At 43.7% G+C, this 19,268-nt stretch overlaps 1 protein-coding gene across 2 annotated transcripts in view; it reads right to left on the bottom strand.

Moving 5' to 3' along the window:
• UPK3B (uroplakin 3B) overlaps positions 1-18,793 on the bottom strand; it is a 32,892-nt gene extending 14,099 nt beyond the window's left edge. Inside the window, exons 1-4 of one of the 2 annotated variants that reach the window (XM_030185634.1) lie at positions 18,585-18,793; positions 10,040-10,183; positions 6,772-6,988; positions 1,673-1,755 (exon numbers count right to left, since the gene is read on the bottom strand). In XM_030185634.1, coding sequence (XP_030041494.1) covers positions 1,673-1,755; positions 6,772-6,988; positions 10,040-10,183; positions 18,585-18,642 — 502 coding nt within the window. In that variant the 5' untranslated portion in view covers positions 18,643-18,793. The remainder of the gene's footprint in view (positions 1-1,672; positions 1,756-6,771; positions 6,989-10,039; positions 10,184-18,584) is intronic. The other variant, XM_030185635.1, reaches the window with a different exon arrangement.
• Between the last annotated feature and the right edge of the window lie 475 nt (positions 18,794-19,268).

Raw genomic sequence — 19,268 nt, 5'->3', positions numbered from 1 at the left:
CCACCAGCTCTGGCATAGACCTTATAAGTCTACCCAGCACTATCCCCGCCTCCCACCACCGGCTCGGCCACCCAATCTCGGTTAAGCTTCTGAGGATCCATTCCTTCTGAACAGGATTCCTTTATGTTTATCCCACGCATTTATATGTATAGTGTGCACCACCCCTGGAAAGTCCCAAACATGCCCTATAGTGTGCACCACCCCTGGAAAGTCCCAAACATGCCCCTTTAAATTTTTTTTTTAAGTGCCCATCTGGTTTTATGCAGGCAAGCTTTAGACCAGAGGTTCTCGAAGTCCTCTGGACATACTGAGCCAGTCAGGTTTTCAGGAAACCCACATTGAATATGGATGAGATAAAATTGTATCTTGAAAATGAGACTGGCTTGGTGTGTCCCAAGGACTGGACTGAGAACCCCTGCTTTAGATGATAACACTGAATCCCTAGTAACATCTCTGGCTGTTATGTTTTCCCCTTCTTAAAGCCCCATCCCAGACGGCATGCCTGAATGTAACTTGCCTTGAGCTACAACTGATTTTTAAATATTAGGCCCAATATCTACAAGGTATATTTGTATACTAGGCTTATCTATGCAAATATATGTCATACACAATCATTATGAATAGCCTGAAAACCAGGGCTGAGAGCTAAGGCTTTCCATGCAAGAAATAAGATATAGCCCCAATTTAAAGCTGCAGGTCAATACAAATTTTTTTCACAAGGACCTCGACTCGGTCAACTTTGAAGGATATCCATAACCGACTTCATACATGAGGGATTTGTAAGTCCTGCTTCCATTGTATGAAAATGTATCTCATACCCTGTTTCCCCGAAAGTAAGACATCCCCAGAAAATAAGGCCTAGTAGAGGTTTTCCTGAATTGGTAGATATAAGGCCTCCCCTGAAAGTAAGACCTAGCAAAATTTTTGTTTGAAAGCAGGGCCGCCGAGAGCCGGACAAGGCCGCCCCCCCACCCGAGGTCGCCAGGCCCCCCCCTCCACCCACCCTCCGTCGCTCCCGGAACTAACCTTAAACGCCTCCTTTCACCTTCGCAGCAAGCAGCAGCAGGGCAGACCTCTCCTTCCTTCCGTGCCCCGCCCTCGAGGACGTTACATCAGGCGAGGGCGGGACACGGAAGGAAGGAGTGGCCTGCCCTGCTGCTGCGAAGGTGGAAGGAGACGTTTAAGATTAGTTCCGGGAGCAACGGAGGGCGGGCGGGCCAACCCCGATGCAACCCCGATGTTTCCCCGAAAAATAAGACAGCCCCTGAAAATAAGACCTAGCGCATTTTGGGGGGCAAAAATTAATATAAGACTGTGTCATATTTTCGGGGAAACACGGTATTAATCATGGACATCCCAGGACAATTCAGCAGGCTGGGGTTCCTTGTGAATTTATTAGGGAAGCACTGTCACATATTTGTGAGGTGTGGGAGCAACTTTTTCTGAAAAGCTTCCTTGCCAGATTCTAACAGTGGGCCCTTGCTTTTGCTGGGTCCAATCAACGGGAGACATGTTCATATGAGCAGCATAGTTGGTTTCTACCCTCCCGCTCAGTAATCTACTGTTTTATTTTCGGGATCAGATGCTGCTGAAGGAGCAGGCTTGCCATCAGAAAAGTAAAAACAACACATCACATTTATATCCTCCCCTTCACCCCCCAGTTCTACATTACCTCTCTGCAGTGTAATTGGCTGGGACCATCCTGTCTCTTGTATGATTGCTTTGCTGGTAGGATCTTGCACCAGAAACTTCACACTGAAAGACAAAAACAAGAGCAGAAAGGAACACAAAATCATTGACCGTTTGAAGCTGGCAGAAAATGTTACAGGTTGTTGTGGATCTACGGTTAATGTAGGGTTGGCGTTCACCGTAATCTTAAACGTAAGAATGGGAGGTTGCTGCAGCTGATCAGAAGAGCTGTATACTGCAGTTCTCCAAGGTTTGCTATTCTTTACAGAGATATATTATTACATTTGCCAGACATCAGTTTTTGTTAAAGTTACTGAGTCTTTGACTGTTCTCCATGGATCATTTTCTCTCTATTTTCAGCTGGCTTAAAAAAGTCATTTGTTCAAAATTAAAAAAAAGAAATTAAGAGTAGCCCCTATGGCTTCAGATTGAAACTACTTAGCTCAACATCCTTTATCCAAAAATGGTATGCAATGAATTCTTAGAAGAAATGTATAAGAAATAGAACATTTGTATGATGGGCAGTTCCTGACTTTGCCCTTCTAGTTTCCTTTGGTCAGATATATTAAACCCTGGGTGACATCTTTGGCTATTATATTTAACCCCTCCCAAATGTCCCAGAAAGCATGTCTAAATGTAACTTGCCTTGAGCTACAACTGAAAAAGGTGTGAGCTAAATCCCAAATCCCTTCCTGGCTCCAAGGACAGGCAGGGATACTTCATTAGTCCCACTGTTCATGTCCAATAAGGCCTTCTCTCGTCACACCTCATCGATGGAACATATTTTCTCCTGACATCCAGGATCTCTTTAAAATGATTTAAATTCAGATTTTGGCCAATCCATTTCCTATTCCTGTCATCAATTCTACTGATCTGTACTGCCTATCTGCAGTGCTTTCAGCTGTTAATGTCTGGTAAGGCATTACGGTTAAAAGTGCATGATACATCCAATTTTAAACTTCTATATTTTTCTAAAGAGGCTTTGAGGACAGGTTAGGCAAATTATCTCCTTTTCTGTGGTTTTTAAGACCAGCAGCTTCAGACTCTATGAAGCTGGGAGTTAAAAGGTCAGAATTAAGGCCAGCCCTGTGCCACTATATCCTGATTTATTAGGGCTGGGAGGATGTGAATGAGGCAGGGAGGTAGGGTGTTTTGACTGTTGGGTAAAAGAAGATGCCTGCTGTCACAGGAGTGATTCATCCTGGTGTACAAGTAACTCTGATTGTTTGACCTCCAAAGTTAAACCAAACAGTGCAGATGGAACAAAGAGGCAAAGTATGAGGGTCGGAGGAAGCAACCTTTTATTACAGGACCCACCCTGTTTCGGCGTATTGCCTGCATCAGGGGTCAGATATTTATCTCAAAAGGATTAAGCTTCCTGTAATCAATCCATATGGGGATGGGACTTGATATACTGCCTTTCTGTGGTTAGTCAAAGTGGTTTAAATATTATATACAGATAAAATGGAACCCCGTTATAATGCACCCCATAATAATGTGAGACAACGCCAACATGGATTTAGTGAAGGGTAATTTTGCCTCACCAATCTATTTCATTTCTTTGAAGGGGTGAACAAACATGAGGATAAAGGTGAGCTGGTCAATATTGTGTATCTGGATTTTCAAATGGCATTTGACAAAGTACCTCATGAAAGACTTCAGAGGAAATTGGAGAGTCATGGGATAGGAGGTAGTGTCCTATTGTGGATTAAAAACTGGTTAAAAGATAGAAAACAGAGAGTAGGGTTACATGGTCTGTTGGGACTGCTGCTTTTTAACATATTTATAAATGACCTAGGCATGGGAGTAACTAGTGAGGTAGTTAAATTTGCTGTTGACACAAAGTTATTCAAAGTTGTTAAATCGGAAGAGGATGTGAAAAATTACAAGAGGACCTTGGGAGACTGGGCGTCTAAATGGCAGATGATGTTTAATGTGAGCACGTGCAAAGTGAGACATGTAGGAAAGAGGAACCCAAATTATAGATACGTAATGCAAGGTTCCACGTTAGGAGTCATCGACCAAGAAAGGGATCTCGGTGTCGTCGTTGATGATACATTGAAACCTTCTGCTCAGTGTGCTGCGGTGGCTAAGAAAGCAAATAGAATGTTAGGTATTATTAGGAAAGGAATGGAAAACAAAAATGAGGACGTTATAATGCCTTTGTATCGCTCCATGGTGTGACCGCATCTTGAATATTGTGTTCAGTTCTGGTCACTGCATCTCAAAAAAGATATAGTGGAATTAGAAAAGGTGCAGAGAAGGGTGACATAAGTATGTAAGCACCGCCATACTGGGAAAAGACCAAGGGTCCATCAAGCCCAGCATCCTGTCTCCAACAGTGGCCAATCCAGGCTTCAAGAACTCGGCAACCCCCCCCCCCCCCCAAAAAAAAAAAAAAACAACAACTTAATTCTTAATAATGTTCAATGGACTTTTCCCTGCTGACTTTCGCCTGCATCTGGATTACTCTCTTGCCTGCCGCCTGCCGATAAAGGGGATGGGACGACTTCCCTATGAGAAAAGGCTAAAGTGGCTAGGGCTCTTCAGCTTGGAAAAAAGACGGCTGAGGGGAGATATGATAGAGGTCTACAAAATAATGAATGGTGTGGAAAGGGTAGACGTGAAGCGTCTGTTTACTCTTTACTAGGATTAGGGGGCATGCAATGAAGCTACAAAGTAGTAAATTTAAAACGAATCGGAGAAAATATTTCTTCACTCAACGTGTAATTAAACTCTGGAATTCGTTGCCAGAGAATGTGGTAAAGGCGGTTAGCTTAACGCTGTTTAAAAAAGGATTGAACGGCTTCCTAAAGGAAAAGTCCATTTCCTTTAGGAAGCTGTCCAAACCTTTTTTAAACAGTCCATAGACCGTTATTAAAATGGACTTAGGGAATATCCACTGCTTATTTCTAGGATAAGCAGAATAAAATGTTTTATACTTTTTTGGGATCTTGACAAGTATTTGTGATCTTGGATTGGCCACTGTTGGAAACAGGATGCTGGGCTTCATGGACCTGTGGTCTGTCCCAGTATGGCCAGGGCCGGTCAAACCCGGTAAGCGCCGCAGGGGGGCGCCTGCCTTCAAGGGCGGCGCTGCGCCGCTCTTGGTGCTTTACATCTTTTAATTTACCTCCGTTCCAGCAGCCGCATCATTTGAAAGCCCTGCCCCGTCTCTAGCCTTCCCTCCCTTCGTGAGTTCGTTCTGCAGTCCCGCCTTCTGACATTTCCTCGAGGGCGGGACTGCAGAACGAACTCACAAAGGGCGGCGGGGGATGGGGGTGATTCGGATGAAGGAGAATCGCTGGACAGGGGCAGGGTGGGAGAAGAGAGAAAGGAGATGCTGGGGGGGCGGGGGCGCGCGGGCGCCAGAGGGGGGGCGCACGGGTGCCAACTCATCGTCTGCAGGGGGGCGCCAGAGACCCTAGGACCGGCCCTGAGTATGGCAATACTTACGTACTTATGCCAATGCATGGAAATCAGCGTTTTCAATAGTAGGACCACAGATTTAGAACAGATTGCCGGATTACCTGAGACTATGTAGTGGTACGGCTCAATTTGTTAAATTATTTAAAACATACCTATTTGATCATGTTTAGAATTATTTACAAATCAGCAGGAATACTGTATTATTTTGTTCATCTATGTATTTGTTCTATTGTAATTGTGTATGTTGATTTTGTTACCTACCTAGTTGTAGGTGGTTTAGAAATTTTTAAATAAAATAAATGGGATTAAGGCATCTCAAGAAATTATTTCATCCAGCTCCATGCTAGTAGCTAAAGAACCCATCTATATATGTATTTGTCTATCCTACTTTTGAAAGCCTCCAATGACAGAAATTTCTGCTTGTGTTAGATATTCCTGGGGTACTTCTATAACATTGAGGCCTCAGTTTAGGTACCTCTAATGCCATGCGCTTAGCATCAATTCGATAACAGCATCTTGGTGCAAGATTCTGTTAAGAATACTAGTGTAGGCTGGCATTGGTATGCCTATGCTTAAGTGACTCTCTTACGCAATGTCAATGGCAGGCATTTATTTATTTAGTTGCATTTGTATCCCACATTTTCCCACCTATTTGCGGGCTCAGTGTGGCTTACAATACTTTGTAAATGATGGAAATACAGTTTCTTACATTACTTTACGATTATGGGTTACATTGTGAACAGATAAAGGAAGACAGGGTCGGATCAGTCGCCTTTGGGGCGTGGAAACTAAAGGATATGGTGTAGGGGACTTACTACGCTGATCGAATAATAGCAAGTGAGCGATGGGGTAGACAGTTTTTATCTGTGGGTAGATGTTGAGTGGGAGAGTACAGGGACGTGGAGTACGTGGGGTAATATCTTGTGGCATTGTTATGATGTATATGGGATTTATATGTATTGATCCTTGCGGTATGTTTTGTCAAAGAGATAGGTCTTCAATCGTTTGTGGAAGTCTATCAACTCCTAGACCGCTCTCAGGCCGCGGGGTAGTGCGTTCCAGAGTTGCGTGCTCTTGTAGGAGAAGGTTGAAGCATGTAGTCCTTTATACTTTATGCCTTTGCACTTAGGGAAGTGGAGGTTGAGGAATGTTCTGGATGATTTTTTGGCGTTTCTGGGTGGCAGGTCTACCAAGTCGGACATGTATGCAGGGGCTTCACCGTGAATGATTTTATGCACTAATGTGCATATTTTAAAGGTGACACGTTCCTTCAGTGGGAGCCAGTGTAGTTTCTTGCGTAATGGTGCTGCACTTTCGTATGCTAGCATGTCTAAGTGCATCAAGTGATGCTCATAATTTGTAGTATTCTCTAAACTATGCACATAACTAGGAAAAACACCTATGTTTCACCCAGGTGTACATCCCCTTGCAGTTAGGTGCATGGCACTTAGGTGCTACCTTATAGAATAGCACCTAACGTACATAGGCACCTGTCAATCAATGGCACTTTTGCCGTGCCCAACTGGCAGGCACATCTAGGCACCAGCTTATAGAATAGCCCTGATGTTATTTTTGAAATTGACTTCTTGACTTAACTGTTGTCCTTTCAACAACCAACTTAGAACATGGCTCGATGAAAGTGTGAGGACTTACCTATAAGGACCACTGGAAGGTAAAGGTCCATTACAATCTTGCAGAGCCAGGTCATTAACACACGATGTGTCCTCTCCAACACGGAGAACTCTTGCACTGTTAACAGTATCCTCACATGGGTAGTTTCTTGGCTTGGTCTTCAGCGTTGTGTAGAATAAGTTCTTTGCAAAACTGGAATAAGGGGAAGTAGTGGGTGGCTGAGAAATGCTCGATATTGCTGCAGGACAATGAAGAGAGGACGCACTGAGTTACCAAAAGAAGTGTAGAAATTATCATTTGTTCTAAGACTTCAGGCTTCGAATTCTAAGTTTTGAATAAAGAACTTCTGTGGGTTTTAATGAATGCTTTCAAGAAATAAGAGTCACCAGATTCAGCCAGAACTGTTATGTGGACTGGCACTGTAACCGAAATGTAAATAAATGAATAAAAGTAAGACATGTGTAGCTACCCTTCATTACCTCTGTCCATAACATTTATAAGTGAGGAGTTCTCTGGCTCCTGAATAGGGCTATGATATGTGATTTCTCTTTCTGACATCCAAATAGGTGGTCTACGCAAAACCACTGGGTAGCATAAAGAATATAATATACAAGTACATTTTATATGACCACACAATAAAATAAAAACAATACAGTTAAATCATGACGTGGCCATGGGTCGGCACCACACCTAAGGACAGAGAAAATACCTCTGAGTGGAGGAGTGGCCTAGTGGTTAGGGTGGTGGACTTTGGTCCTGAGGAACTGAGTTTGATTCCCAGCACAGGCAGCTCCTTGTGACTCTGGGCAAGTCACTTAACCCTCCATTGCCTTCCGCATTGAGCCTGCCATGAGTGGGAAAGCGCAGGGTACAAATGTAACAAAAATAAAATAGATACTATTGGAGATTCTACATGGAATGTTGCTACTATTGGAGATTCTACATGGAATGTTGCTACTATTGGAGGTTCTATGTGGAATGTTGCTACTATTGGAGGTTCTACATGGAATGTTGCTATTCCACTAGCAACATTCCATTTAGAAGCCTGCGCGGCCACATTGGTGATCTGCAAGGGCCGACTTCTACATGGAATGTTGCTACTATTGGAGATTCTACATGGAATGTTGCTACTATTGGAGATTCTACATGGAATGTTGCTATTCCACTAGCAACATTCTATGTAGAAGGCTGCGCAGGCTTCTGTTTCGGTGAGTCTGACGTCCTGCACGTACGTGCAGGGCGTCAGACTCACAGAAGCAGAAGCCTGCGTGGCCACATTGGTGATCTGCAAGGGCCGACTTCTACATGGAATGTTGCTAGTGGAATAGCAACATTCCATGTAGAATCTCAAATAGTAGCAACAGTGGAGGAGTGGCCTAGTGGTTAGGGTGGTGGACTTTGAGGAACTGAGTTTGATTCCCACTTCAGGCACAGGCAGCTCCTTGTGACTCTGGGCAAGTCACTTAACCCTCCATTGCCTGCCGCATTGAGCCTGCCATGAGTGGGAAAGCGTGGGGTACAAATGTAACAAAAATACAATACTATGTAAGTTGTAAAGCCACTTTGGTTGTACAATAGACGGCAGTATATCAAGAATCTAACAAAAGATCAAATGCACTTGTGGTTTCATGTCGGCCTCTGCTTGTTTGTTTGGACATCCTGGCTTGTAGAGGTTCAGACTACCCTTTTCTATTCTGCCATCTGAATAGACAGATAAAATCGTGTAGAATTTACTGTGTCTGTAGCATGAGATGGGAGGGCACCCATAGACCAGCCCATTCTGTATTGGACACACGTGGCCCATCCTTGATCGGGATTTACTGAGTCAATGGAGGGAGCAGCTTGTCTTTTCTCACTATGGAACTCTTCCTGCTTGTTTTCTCAAGACTATTTATTTTATTAGGAACTTGTAATATATAATTCAAATATTTTAAAAATTACCAGCCCTCTTCTACTCCGAACAGAACAAGCTGTATTGGCCTACGATCACCACTAATGCTGTCAGGTAGGACTGATGAAGTCATAGTTTTGTTTTCCTGCCTGCTCTCAATTGCAGCACATGGCAGATTAGATTATTATTATTTAGTTCAGTATTAAAGGTTTGTTGTGATTCTAGGTGGAAGCCAGTGCCCCAGTGTTTTATAAACCTCATGTAATTGTGGGCTCTGAAATGAGAAAGAACAACTGTAACCTACAGTATTCTGTAAGTTGTGTAAGTGGGAGCACCGCCCTTGCCTCTTCCATGCTCTCTCCCTTATATTTACGATGAATGCCACTTATTCACGCCTGTACAGATTCGTGCTTAGTCACTTGCTGCCACAACTCACACACACAAGTGCCAAGAGTCTGTACATTTTTGGGTGTAAGTGGTGTGTAAATGCAGGTGCTAGAGAATGACATGGGGACAGGATGGGACGGGCACAGCCTATGGGGACGGGGACAAACTTTGTCCCCGGGTCATTCTGTACTTTGAAGGCTGTTAATGAACTGGACAGTTAATGTTCAAGTGATGCAGATGACGTTTTGATTCTTTGGAAAACAAACAAGCAAAAGTACTGGCCACAACTGGCAAACTTTGCACAGGAGATTCCTGCACATCTTCTAAGAAGACGTTTTCTGTTGCAGAAAGGACTGTGGAAGACGGGAGAGAGAGACTGAATCCTGAGATTGTTCATGACGTATTATTCATCCACAGATTTAAGAAAGTCATAACAGTGCTTCGTACGCCATATTTATCCCCCACTAGGGCATACAGAGAGGGTTGTATTTTGTACATTTTAACAGGGTGGATTAGGCTTCCCTGGAGTAGTAGAAATCAGCAATTTTGGGGGTTGGAAGGTTAGATGGGGCGGGGGGGGGGGGGTTATTACAGTTGCTCATTGTTATTGTTTTCTATTTGTGATTTATAAACGACAGTTACACAGAATAGGTTTTTTTTATACTTTAATAAAAATATTTAAATATAAAATCATAAGTGTTTGAGGCTTCTGCAGATGAGGACAGAGCCTGCGGGGATGGGGGACAAACTTTGTTTCTGTGTCATTCTCTAGCGGTTGCCCTTATAGAGGCGATATTCAGCTGCTATCCAAACAGCTAACCACGCTGCCTTGGCACTATGGGATACTGTCGCTTGTGGCAGTTAATATCAGTGGAAATCCATGGATAGAAGACTTGTTTCTGAATTTCAAACAAGATTCCAATGCAGTTTCAGAAACTCCAGCCCCATGCATAAGGAAACAGGTAGATCACCGTCATCTGAATTCACAGGCCCTCTGCCACCTATACATACCACTAGTGTAGGCAACAAGCAGCCATATATCATTGTTTTGCGCTTGGTCAAAGATGCACAAAGGCTGTTCCAGGGAGAAGGTGGAAGCTGTAATCTTGCCCAAGAGAGGCTGGGTTGTCACTTGAGGGGAATACGATGCAGGATCTACAAAAAAAAACCAAAGGAATAGAATCAGTGTTCATACCAGATTCCACTAGAGTTGGGAACAGAATACAGCTCTCCTGGAGTTCATAGTTCATCTTTATTCGATCACAAATAGTATTAACATCTAAGTGGTTTACAACAAAAGTAAAAAAAAAAAAAAAAGAGGAGACTGTTCTATCTGATGGGACTTCTGTTGCTGCTGTTGCCACCCTACTGACTACCCTATCATTACCCAACTCATGTCCTTCTGTCTTGTTGTTGCTGTCACTTCTCCTTATGGACAGTAAGCTTTTGGGCAGTGAGATTAAATCCACACCACTCCTCGTTTTTATTTGCCCTATACTCCAGGGCTTAATTTGTATACAATAAAGTGCAACTGTGAATCCAGGGAAGGAGTGAACAGGGGCAACAGAAGAAGAGGGACGAGAGTAGAGTAGATTTTTTTTTTTTAATAGTAGTTACTTTTTTTTTGTCTTCCTGCTCTTACCCCCTCCCACACATTTTCTTCTTCAGCCTTCCTTTGCTCCCTACTTAGGTGCCAACATTTCAAAATGACTGGGGTGCCAAACACAATACAAATTACCCTTCCCTGGACACAAATGATACTAACGAACCACAGATAGCTGCTTGCACTGCCAGCACAGAGACATCAAAGGAAGATTTTAAAAGAGACTCCATATGCCTATCTTGTACATATTTCAGAGCTATGCCACCATCAACAGGGACAGTATTGCAGTGGCGTAGCCAGGGGGGGGGGTGCCAGGGGAGCAGCCGCTCCCCCAAACGGAAGTCCACTCTCGCTCCCCCCGTGCCGTCAACCTGGCTCCGCTTCTGCAGTATTGCGTTCAGTAACCGCAGAAACCATGGCATCAACTACAGGAGGCTTAAGAAAAGCCTTATCTGAATCCGGTACAGGGTATAACCGTATCATGGACCTGGAATGATTAAAAATAGCATCTGGTACGTCCCACTGCACCTCAACTTCTCCGCCATAATTGCAGAGCGTGCCTTTTTATTTTTTTTGAACACAAGAAAAAGAGCTCCGGAAGAGAAAGAAAAGTAATTACCACTGCAATAACAGATGCGGCAAACCTAAAAACTGAGCTGCTTTACCTCAGTAAAGCAATGTGGCTGTCTCTCGCCCTCAGAACATCCTTCCCTTTAAGGGGCTGAGGTTAGTGCTTAATTGTTGTTTGTTTTTTTTGTAACAAAGAGCACTAAACAATAAGTTGGGAGGAAGTTGTGGGGGGAGGGACCCAGCCACCCGAATGTTGCACCCCCGAGGCTATAAGAGAACCCCTGTGGGTCTCAGCCTCTAAAGTAAATAAAACTTGCCCTTTTTTTTTAATGTTGCACAGAAGGAAAAAGAGAAGCAATATAAACATTAACAGAAATAAAGGTAGAAAACACTGAACAATGAAATAAGAGTAAGAGACTAAAGGGCTCACCACCTTCAACCTGCTGGAGACTGAGAATACTGGATCTTACTATAGCTAGCTAGGGCTCTTATTGGCTCTCATCAGAGTCAGAATTCTGTCGCTACCTGCTGGAAGGAGTGCACAACCCATCAGTATTTTGTTTCCTGGGCCAGTCCGGAGGGACACTAAGGAAACATCCCTCTTCAGAAAATGAATTAAAATAGAGATTGTCTATATAGAAACTGGAAGGTTGGAGGACAGCCAGAGGAGGGGGTGAGGGGGCGGACAGGAAGGGAAATGAGAAGAGGTGCCAGTTTGCTCTGGTGGGAGCGTGAGGGAAGAGGGCGAGATCACCGACTTTGAGGGAGAGTGGGTGGGTGGAAGCTGACAGAAAAAGTGGGTGGCAATCCATTTTGGGGGCTGGCACTTGCCACCCCATAGTGACACCTATGTATGCGATGAGGGCGGGAAGGTGAGATGGTGTTTGAAGACTTAAAGAAGGAAAAATGAAGGAAAAAAAGGTATAACTACAGGGGCTTAAGAGAAATATCCTGTGAAGTGGCAAAATCAGTCAGCAAAACAGGGTGAGAGGGGGATACTATTCTTTGTAAGCATTTGAGAATAAGTCCACTAAATGGCAAAATTAACAGAGAGTCAGATGGCTTCTTGCACCAGCTGACGGGGTACATGGCTCCATGGAGACCAGGAAAACATCAGCCAACACCCTCTGAGTCACACTAAGAAGTGTCTTTAGATTACTTTATTCCTTTATCTTCAGAAACACAAAAGTAAACTGTTGGGGTGCACCTTTAGCAGGTACTTCTTACTGTGTAAAGAGTAAGGACGTCAATACACTGTTCAGAGCATTCATTTGAGCTGGAAAAGGCACCACTTTCTTATAAAGCATCTACCAACTTCACCTTCATTAAAGGATGGTCAGAATAGTTATGATTTTCAAACTGATGTTTTTGTTGTAATGAGGTTCCTCTCATTATCTGCAGTCAAATAATTCAACCACAGTATGGGGGAGGGGCAGTAGTACAAGATTCCTTTTAACCCCCCCCCCCCTTCCACACACATATACACATACACAAGGGTGAATGGCCCATCCAGTCTGCCCATCCTCAGTATCCACTAAATCCTCCTTTTCCTAAGAGATCCTACACTTTCTTAGTCTGACAGTCCTTGTCACCACGACCTCTATGCCATGCATCCACCACCCTTTTTGTGAAAGAGTATTTTCTTAGCTTACTCCTAAGCCCTCTCATTCCAGAGTTTTCCTTCATTTGAAAAAGGCTCTCCTCCTGTACATTTATGCCACTGAGGTATTTAAACTTCTCTATCTTACACCCTCTCTCCTGCCTTTCTTCCAGAGTATACATGTTGAGGTATTAGATTCATTTGGAAGGATTTTCATTTGATAAAGTCATGTTGGCTCAGATCCTGCAACTCTTTGGATTCTAAACGTTAATTATCTTTCCCTTCAGCAGTGGCTCCATTATTTTCCCCACCACCAACATGAGTCTTACTGGCCTGTAGTTTCCCACTTCTTCCTTGTCCCTGCTTTTGTGAAGAGGGACCACATCAGTCATCTCTAATCCCAAGGAACCTCTCCCATCTCTAAAGATCTATTAAGTAAATCCTTAAGAGGTTCCGTCAGGATTTCTCTGAGCTTCCTCAGTATCTTGGGCCATATCCCCTCCAGCCCCATAGCATTGTCCACTTCCAGATTTTCAAGTTGTTTATAAACGCTTTCTTCCGTGAATGGTGCAATATCCACTCCATTCCCATACACACCCTCGGAAGACAATCGTGGTCCTTTTCCAGGATTTTCTTCCATGAACACCGAAGAGAAGTATTTGTTTAGCACGTTCAGCATCTTTCAGTCTACCCATTCCATTTCTAGCTTTTCTCCTTTCTCCAATATATCTGAAAAACATTTCCTCACCTCTGTTTATATCTTTAGCCATTTTTTTCTTCCGCCAATCATTGCCTCATATCAGAAAGATAAGTTTCTTTACTTTAAATTGATTGATGAAAAAGTTGATGCATTGTCACAAAAATTTCATAATTGAAATATAGAAGTCAAGAAATTATATTATTATGAGAATAGGAAATAAAGTAATTATATAAAAAAAACAAGGGTTTTGGACCAATGATTTTGGTGATTGTGAGGTTCTTCCATGAGCTCTTTTAATTTGAGCCATGAGAGCCACCAAGGTCTTTTTCCCTTGGAAAACTTAATTGATGTTTGTTAAGTTAGAGTTGGATTGCCAGGATACATTGATTTATTTATCATTAGGATTTATTTACCGCCTTTGTGAAGGAATTCACTCAAGGCAGTGTACAGTAAGAATAGATCAAACATTTAATGTCCCCAGAAAAATTATCAGTGTGATTTTGCTCTGAATTATTGGTATAAACCCAAGAGTAAAACGTACCTGCATTGATAATTGTTTTACATAGTCTTTCCTCTCCATTCCCCTATGTAGGAATAGCTTCATTAAAAAAATGCAGTCTGAATCAAAAGCTTGAGTCCCTCCCCAAGCTTCTGGAACACTCTGTGCTCCAAACTTGCTATTATTGGCCAGTCATTTGGCCCCAGATGGATTACAATATCAGTATTACAATCCTTACTCTCTTCTCAGATCACACTCAGTATTTGGTTGGTACTTCTGGTAGCAGAGGATCCTGGAAGGCATTTCACTAGGTTAGGTCCCTTGAACTGTGTTCCTAAGTTAATCTATCTACTTATCATTTCTCTAGCGCTACAAGGCATACGCAGTGCTGTACACCATACATAAAAGACAGTCCCTGCTCAAAGAGCTCACAATCTAAGTAGGACAGACAAACAGACAGAACAATTAAGGGTAAGAGGTGAGGATAAAGGACAGGGCAAGTGAGTTAGGAGTCAAAAGCAGTGGTAAAGAGGTGGGTTTTGAGTTTGGACTTGAAAACGGCTAAAGACGAGGCAAGACGTACAGGCTCAGGAAGTCTATTTCAGGCGTGAGGTGCAGTGAGACAAAAGGAATGGAGTCTTAAATTAGCAGTAGAGGAGAAAGGGACAGATAGGAGAGATTTATCTACAGAACGGAGTACTCGAGGGGGGACGTAGGGAGAGACAAGAATGGAAAGGTACTGGGGAGCAGCAGAGTGAATGCACTTATAGGTTAATAGGAGAAGTTTAAATTGAATACGGAAATGGATAGGGAGCCAGTGAAGTGACTTAAGGAGAGGGCTAATGTGGGCATAGCGACTTTGGCGGAAGTTAATGCCTCTTATAATGGAGTCTCCTAACAGTAAGAATTTTCTACTTGAGCCGATCTGTCGTTGTTCTGGGGATGTCCTTTGGATTGAGTTACATTCCTTGCCTTTGGCTCCACCTCAGTACTGCTTTTCTGAGCTTCATAATGCTCCAGTGCAGCAAAGGAATAATACAGGGGCAAAGGTTGGGAGGGTGAATGCCTCTTTGACATGGGTGGTAATCTATAGGAGTGTACTGTGACCCATCTATTCCTCTGTTGCTTTATTCTCTCTGGCAGTGCTGGTGGTAAATTGACTGGGAACTGGGTAGTCCTGGATGCTTCTTTAATTGCAGCCATCTTTTCCTTAGAATGAACTCCATTTACCACTACCTGCTGTCACCTTCCACTCAACCATTTCCTAACCCAGTCAGTCTCTTTAGGACCCATACCGAGGGCACTCAGTTTATTTATTAGTCATCTATGTGAAACCACGTCAAAGGCTTTGCTATATCTAAATACACCATATCTAGCGCTCTCTCTCACTCCAACTCTCTGGTTGCCCAGTCAAAGAAATAGCTATGGGGTCCCTAGAACAGGTTTGGGAGGCTTTGTTCAAGAGGGCTCATCCTCAGAACAGCACCAGTATTGACTAAGGGTTCAGGTGCACAGTTTGAAGAAAAACAGTCTTTTCTGGGTGAGTATAAATGCATCACCACAATGAGGTTGTGTCATTTGGTGCAATCCTTTGAGTTTTTTTTTAACTGGTATTCCTAATTGTATTGGTCATAAAGAATAACAGGCGTACAGTCTCATAGCTGTAAGCAGAGAGCCAATTACATAAGTACATAAGTAATGCCATACTGGGAAAAGACCAAGGGTCCATCAAGCCCAGCATCCTGTCCACGACAGCGGCCAATCCAGGCCAAGGGCACCTGGCAAGCTTCCCAAACGTCCAAACATTCTATACATGTTATTCCTGGGATTTTGGATTTTTCCAAGTCCGTTTAGTAGCGGTTTATGGACTTGTCCTTTAGGAAACCGTCCAACCCCTTTTTAAACTCTGCTAAGCTAACCGCCTTCACCACATTTTCCGGCAATGAATTCCAGAGTTTAATTACACATTGGGTGAAGAAACATTTTCTCCGATTTGTTTTAAATTTACTACACTGTAGTTTAATCGCATGCCCCCTAGTCCTAGTATTTTTGGAAAGCGTGAACAGACGCTTCACATCCACCTGTTCCACTCCACTCATTATTTTATATACCTCTATCATGTCTCCCCTCAGCCGTCTCTTCTCCAAGCTGAATAGCCCTAGCCTCCTTAGTCTTTCTTCATAGGGAAGTCGTCCCATCCCCGCTATCATTTTAGTCGCCCTTCGCTGCACCTTTTCCAATTGTACTATATCTTTCTTGAGATGCGGCAACCAGAATTGAACACAATACTCAAGGTGCGGTCGCACCATGGAGCGATACAACAGCATTATAACATCCTCACACCTGTTTTCCATACCTTTCCTAATAATACCCAACATTCTATTTGCTTTCCTAGCCGCAGCAGCACACTGAGCAGAAGGTTTCAGTGTGTTATCGACAACGACACCCAGATCCCTTTCTTGGTCCGTAACTCCCAACATGGAACCTTGCATGACGTAGCTATAATTCGGGTTCTTTTTTTCCACATGCATCACCTTGCACTTGCTCACATTAAACGTCATCTGCCATTTAGCCGCCCAGTCTCCCAGTCTCTTGTAATTTTTCACAATCCTGTCGCGAGTTAACGACTTTGAATAATTTTGTGTCATCAGCAAATTTAATTACCTCGCTGGTTACTCCCATCTCTAAATCATTTATAAATATATTAAAAAGCAGCGGTCCTAGCACAGACCCCTGAGGAACCCCACTAACTACCCTTCTCCATTGTGAATACTGACCATTTAACCCCACTCTCTGTTTCCTATCCTTCAACCAGTTTTTAATCCACAATAGGACATTTCCTCCTATCCCATGACCCTCCAATTTTCTCTGTAGCCTTTCATGAGGTACCTTGTTAATATAAGTTTAGAAGAATTTCAGTTTTAAAAATATACTAGTGATGTAGCCTTGATTAAGGCAGCCTTGCTATGGCTGGCAGGGATCCCTAAGCTCCACCAGATGAAGACTTCCTCCTCTTCGTGCAGCCAGTGCTCTTCCAAATGGCAGTCGGCAGCACTTCCCTCGAATTGACGCTGACACTGGCCCCTCTGCAAATGCTGTTTTCGTGGATGCGTGACCTGCCAATGGCAGCATCAGTTCAAGGCACGTGCTGCCAGCTCTTGTTTGGAAGAGTTGGGTGCATGAGGAGGAGGAGGAAGTCTTCAAGTAGAAGGGTTTGGGGATCCCCACTAGCTCAGTTATTTCACATTTTGGGTTTGAAGAGGGCACAGAGTGGAGTGGGGTCAGGGGGAAATTCTGTGCCCACCCACCTTGGGTTCAGGCGCACCTAAAATCGCCAGTCCGGCTACGCCCCTGAAATATACCAAGGGCAGCTCAAGGCCATTTACTACTTAAGGAGAGGAATGAGATGGTATCCCTCCCCAGGCACCAAAGCTGAGGCCCCCAGAACTTCACAGGGAAGGGGTGTGGGATGTCCTTTCACACAGACCACTGGGCAGGTAGTAGCCCCAAGAAAAAAAAAAATACCTATACTCCCCACCTATATAATAGGGAAGCTTGCCAGGTGCCCTTGGCCTGGATTGGCCGCTGTCGTGGACAGGATGCTGGGCTCGATGGACCCTTGGTCTTTTCCCAGTGTGGCATTACTTATGTACTTATGTAAAAAGAAACAAAACAAATCCTTTGCAATCGCTGATTATACTCAGCAAACATTGTTGCAGTGAAATTATGTAGCCTGGCATTCTAATACAAAAAAATACTGACCCTGCACTATGGACCATCATGGTGTTAAATGGACTTCTCCTCTCCCAACTATGGGTGCACAGCAAAAACCAGAACATTTCCTCATATAACTCACCATAGGGAAAAAAATGACAGTGCTCCTATCATCTCAGTAACAGCAACATAAGCACTCTCTAGTACTAGACATATTGTGAGGTAATGCAGAACCCAATGAAAGCCATTCAGGACCAGAACAAATACAAGACCCTACCTAGGGGAGGGGAGGGGAGGGTGGGGGGGGACCAGAACACCCAAGCCAGGTTAGTACATGGAACGTTTATGCTAACAGAATACTTGACTTTAAATCACAAATGCAGAACACAGAGCCTAGCCAGAATAAATACCCACAAACTTAAAAGAGAAATATGTAGACCAGAATTAAACTGAAACCCAAGAAACCAGACTGCATGCAGTGCAACACCTGAGAAATCGAAACTCTGAAGTTATATTCAGATACAGTTGGTATTTCCCTGTCCCCAGAGGGCTTGCAGTCTAAGGCCTGCTGTCTAGTGGCACCCAACTCCTGCCTTTCCCCTGTCGGGAGTTTAACAACTAGCTTTCTTTGCAGTAACGTGGACTGCCAGTTATCACCCTTGAGCAATATCTGAACTTTTCCAAGCTGTGAATGATGTCCTCGGCTAGCTGAAGAATCAAATCCAGGTCCACGTACAGCCCTGCGACCAACCTGCTTCCATGTGCAACACATAGCAGCCTGTCCTGATTACTGTTTTACAAACCTCTAAAGAAAAAGTCAACATTTAACATATTCTAATGCAACAAAGGAAAAGATTACATTTGGATTACCTAAAGCAGTAGTAGTAGAGATGGCAGCCAGCAGTAGCAGCACCAGTGAGAGCTTCATAACTGCTCCCAGCAGAGCTCCCAGCACCCTGTAACCCCTGTATATGGGACAGCTGTAGCAGGAAAGTGCCTCAGCCTAGTTCTGCTTACTGCTTCACCTTCTGTCCTTGTCTCCTCAGGGCTCTCTCTGGTTCTTCTTCCCTCCCACCCTGTCTGGGTGTAAAGAACTGGGCTGGGAATTCCTAAAGAAGGGAGGTCCAGAGGCTTTGACATGATCACTGCATGCCCTGCAGTCCTGCCTGCATCCTCCCATCCCCACCTCTAACCCAGCTGCATTCCTTGCATTTATCAGGGATTACAGAGGAGGGTTGGGGGGGGGGGGGGGGGGTCACAATGACAGCGCCCAGGTCTGACAGTGTAAGAATGGGTTCCATTTGCAAGTACTTTTGTATGTAAATAAGGCTTTCTTGCAGACATTTTACCTACACCCCAGCAACAATTAACAAACAGACAAAATTCAAATAGACATGTAAACCAATAAAGAAAAATCTAACTCAACGGATCTTTATAGAAAGGAGTAATTTAATTTAACAAAGTTGTACACGACTTTCACAAAGAGCCCGATGTGGTTTAGCTGCATTGGGTCCTAAAATTACAAATTACAACAAATTTGATTTCTGATGTTTT

Source organism: Microcaecilia unicolor, chromosome 13, assembly GCF_901765095.1.
Source record: "Microcaecilia unicolor chromosome 13, aMicUni1.1, whole genome shotgun sequence".
NCBI classification, from domain to species: Eukaryota; Metazoa; Chordata; class Amphibia; order Gymnophiona; family Siphonopidae; genus Microcaecilia; species Microcaecilia unicolor.
This window is presented reverse-complemented; position numbering and strand designations above follow the sequence as displayed.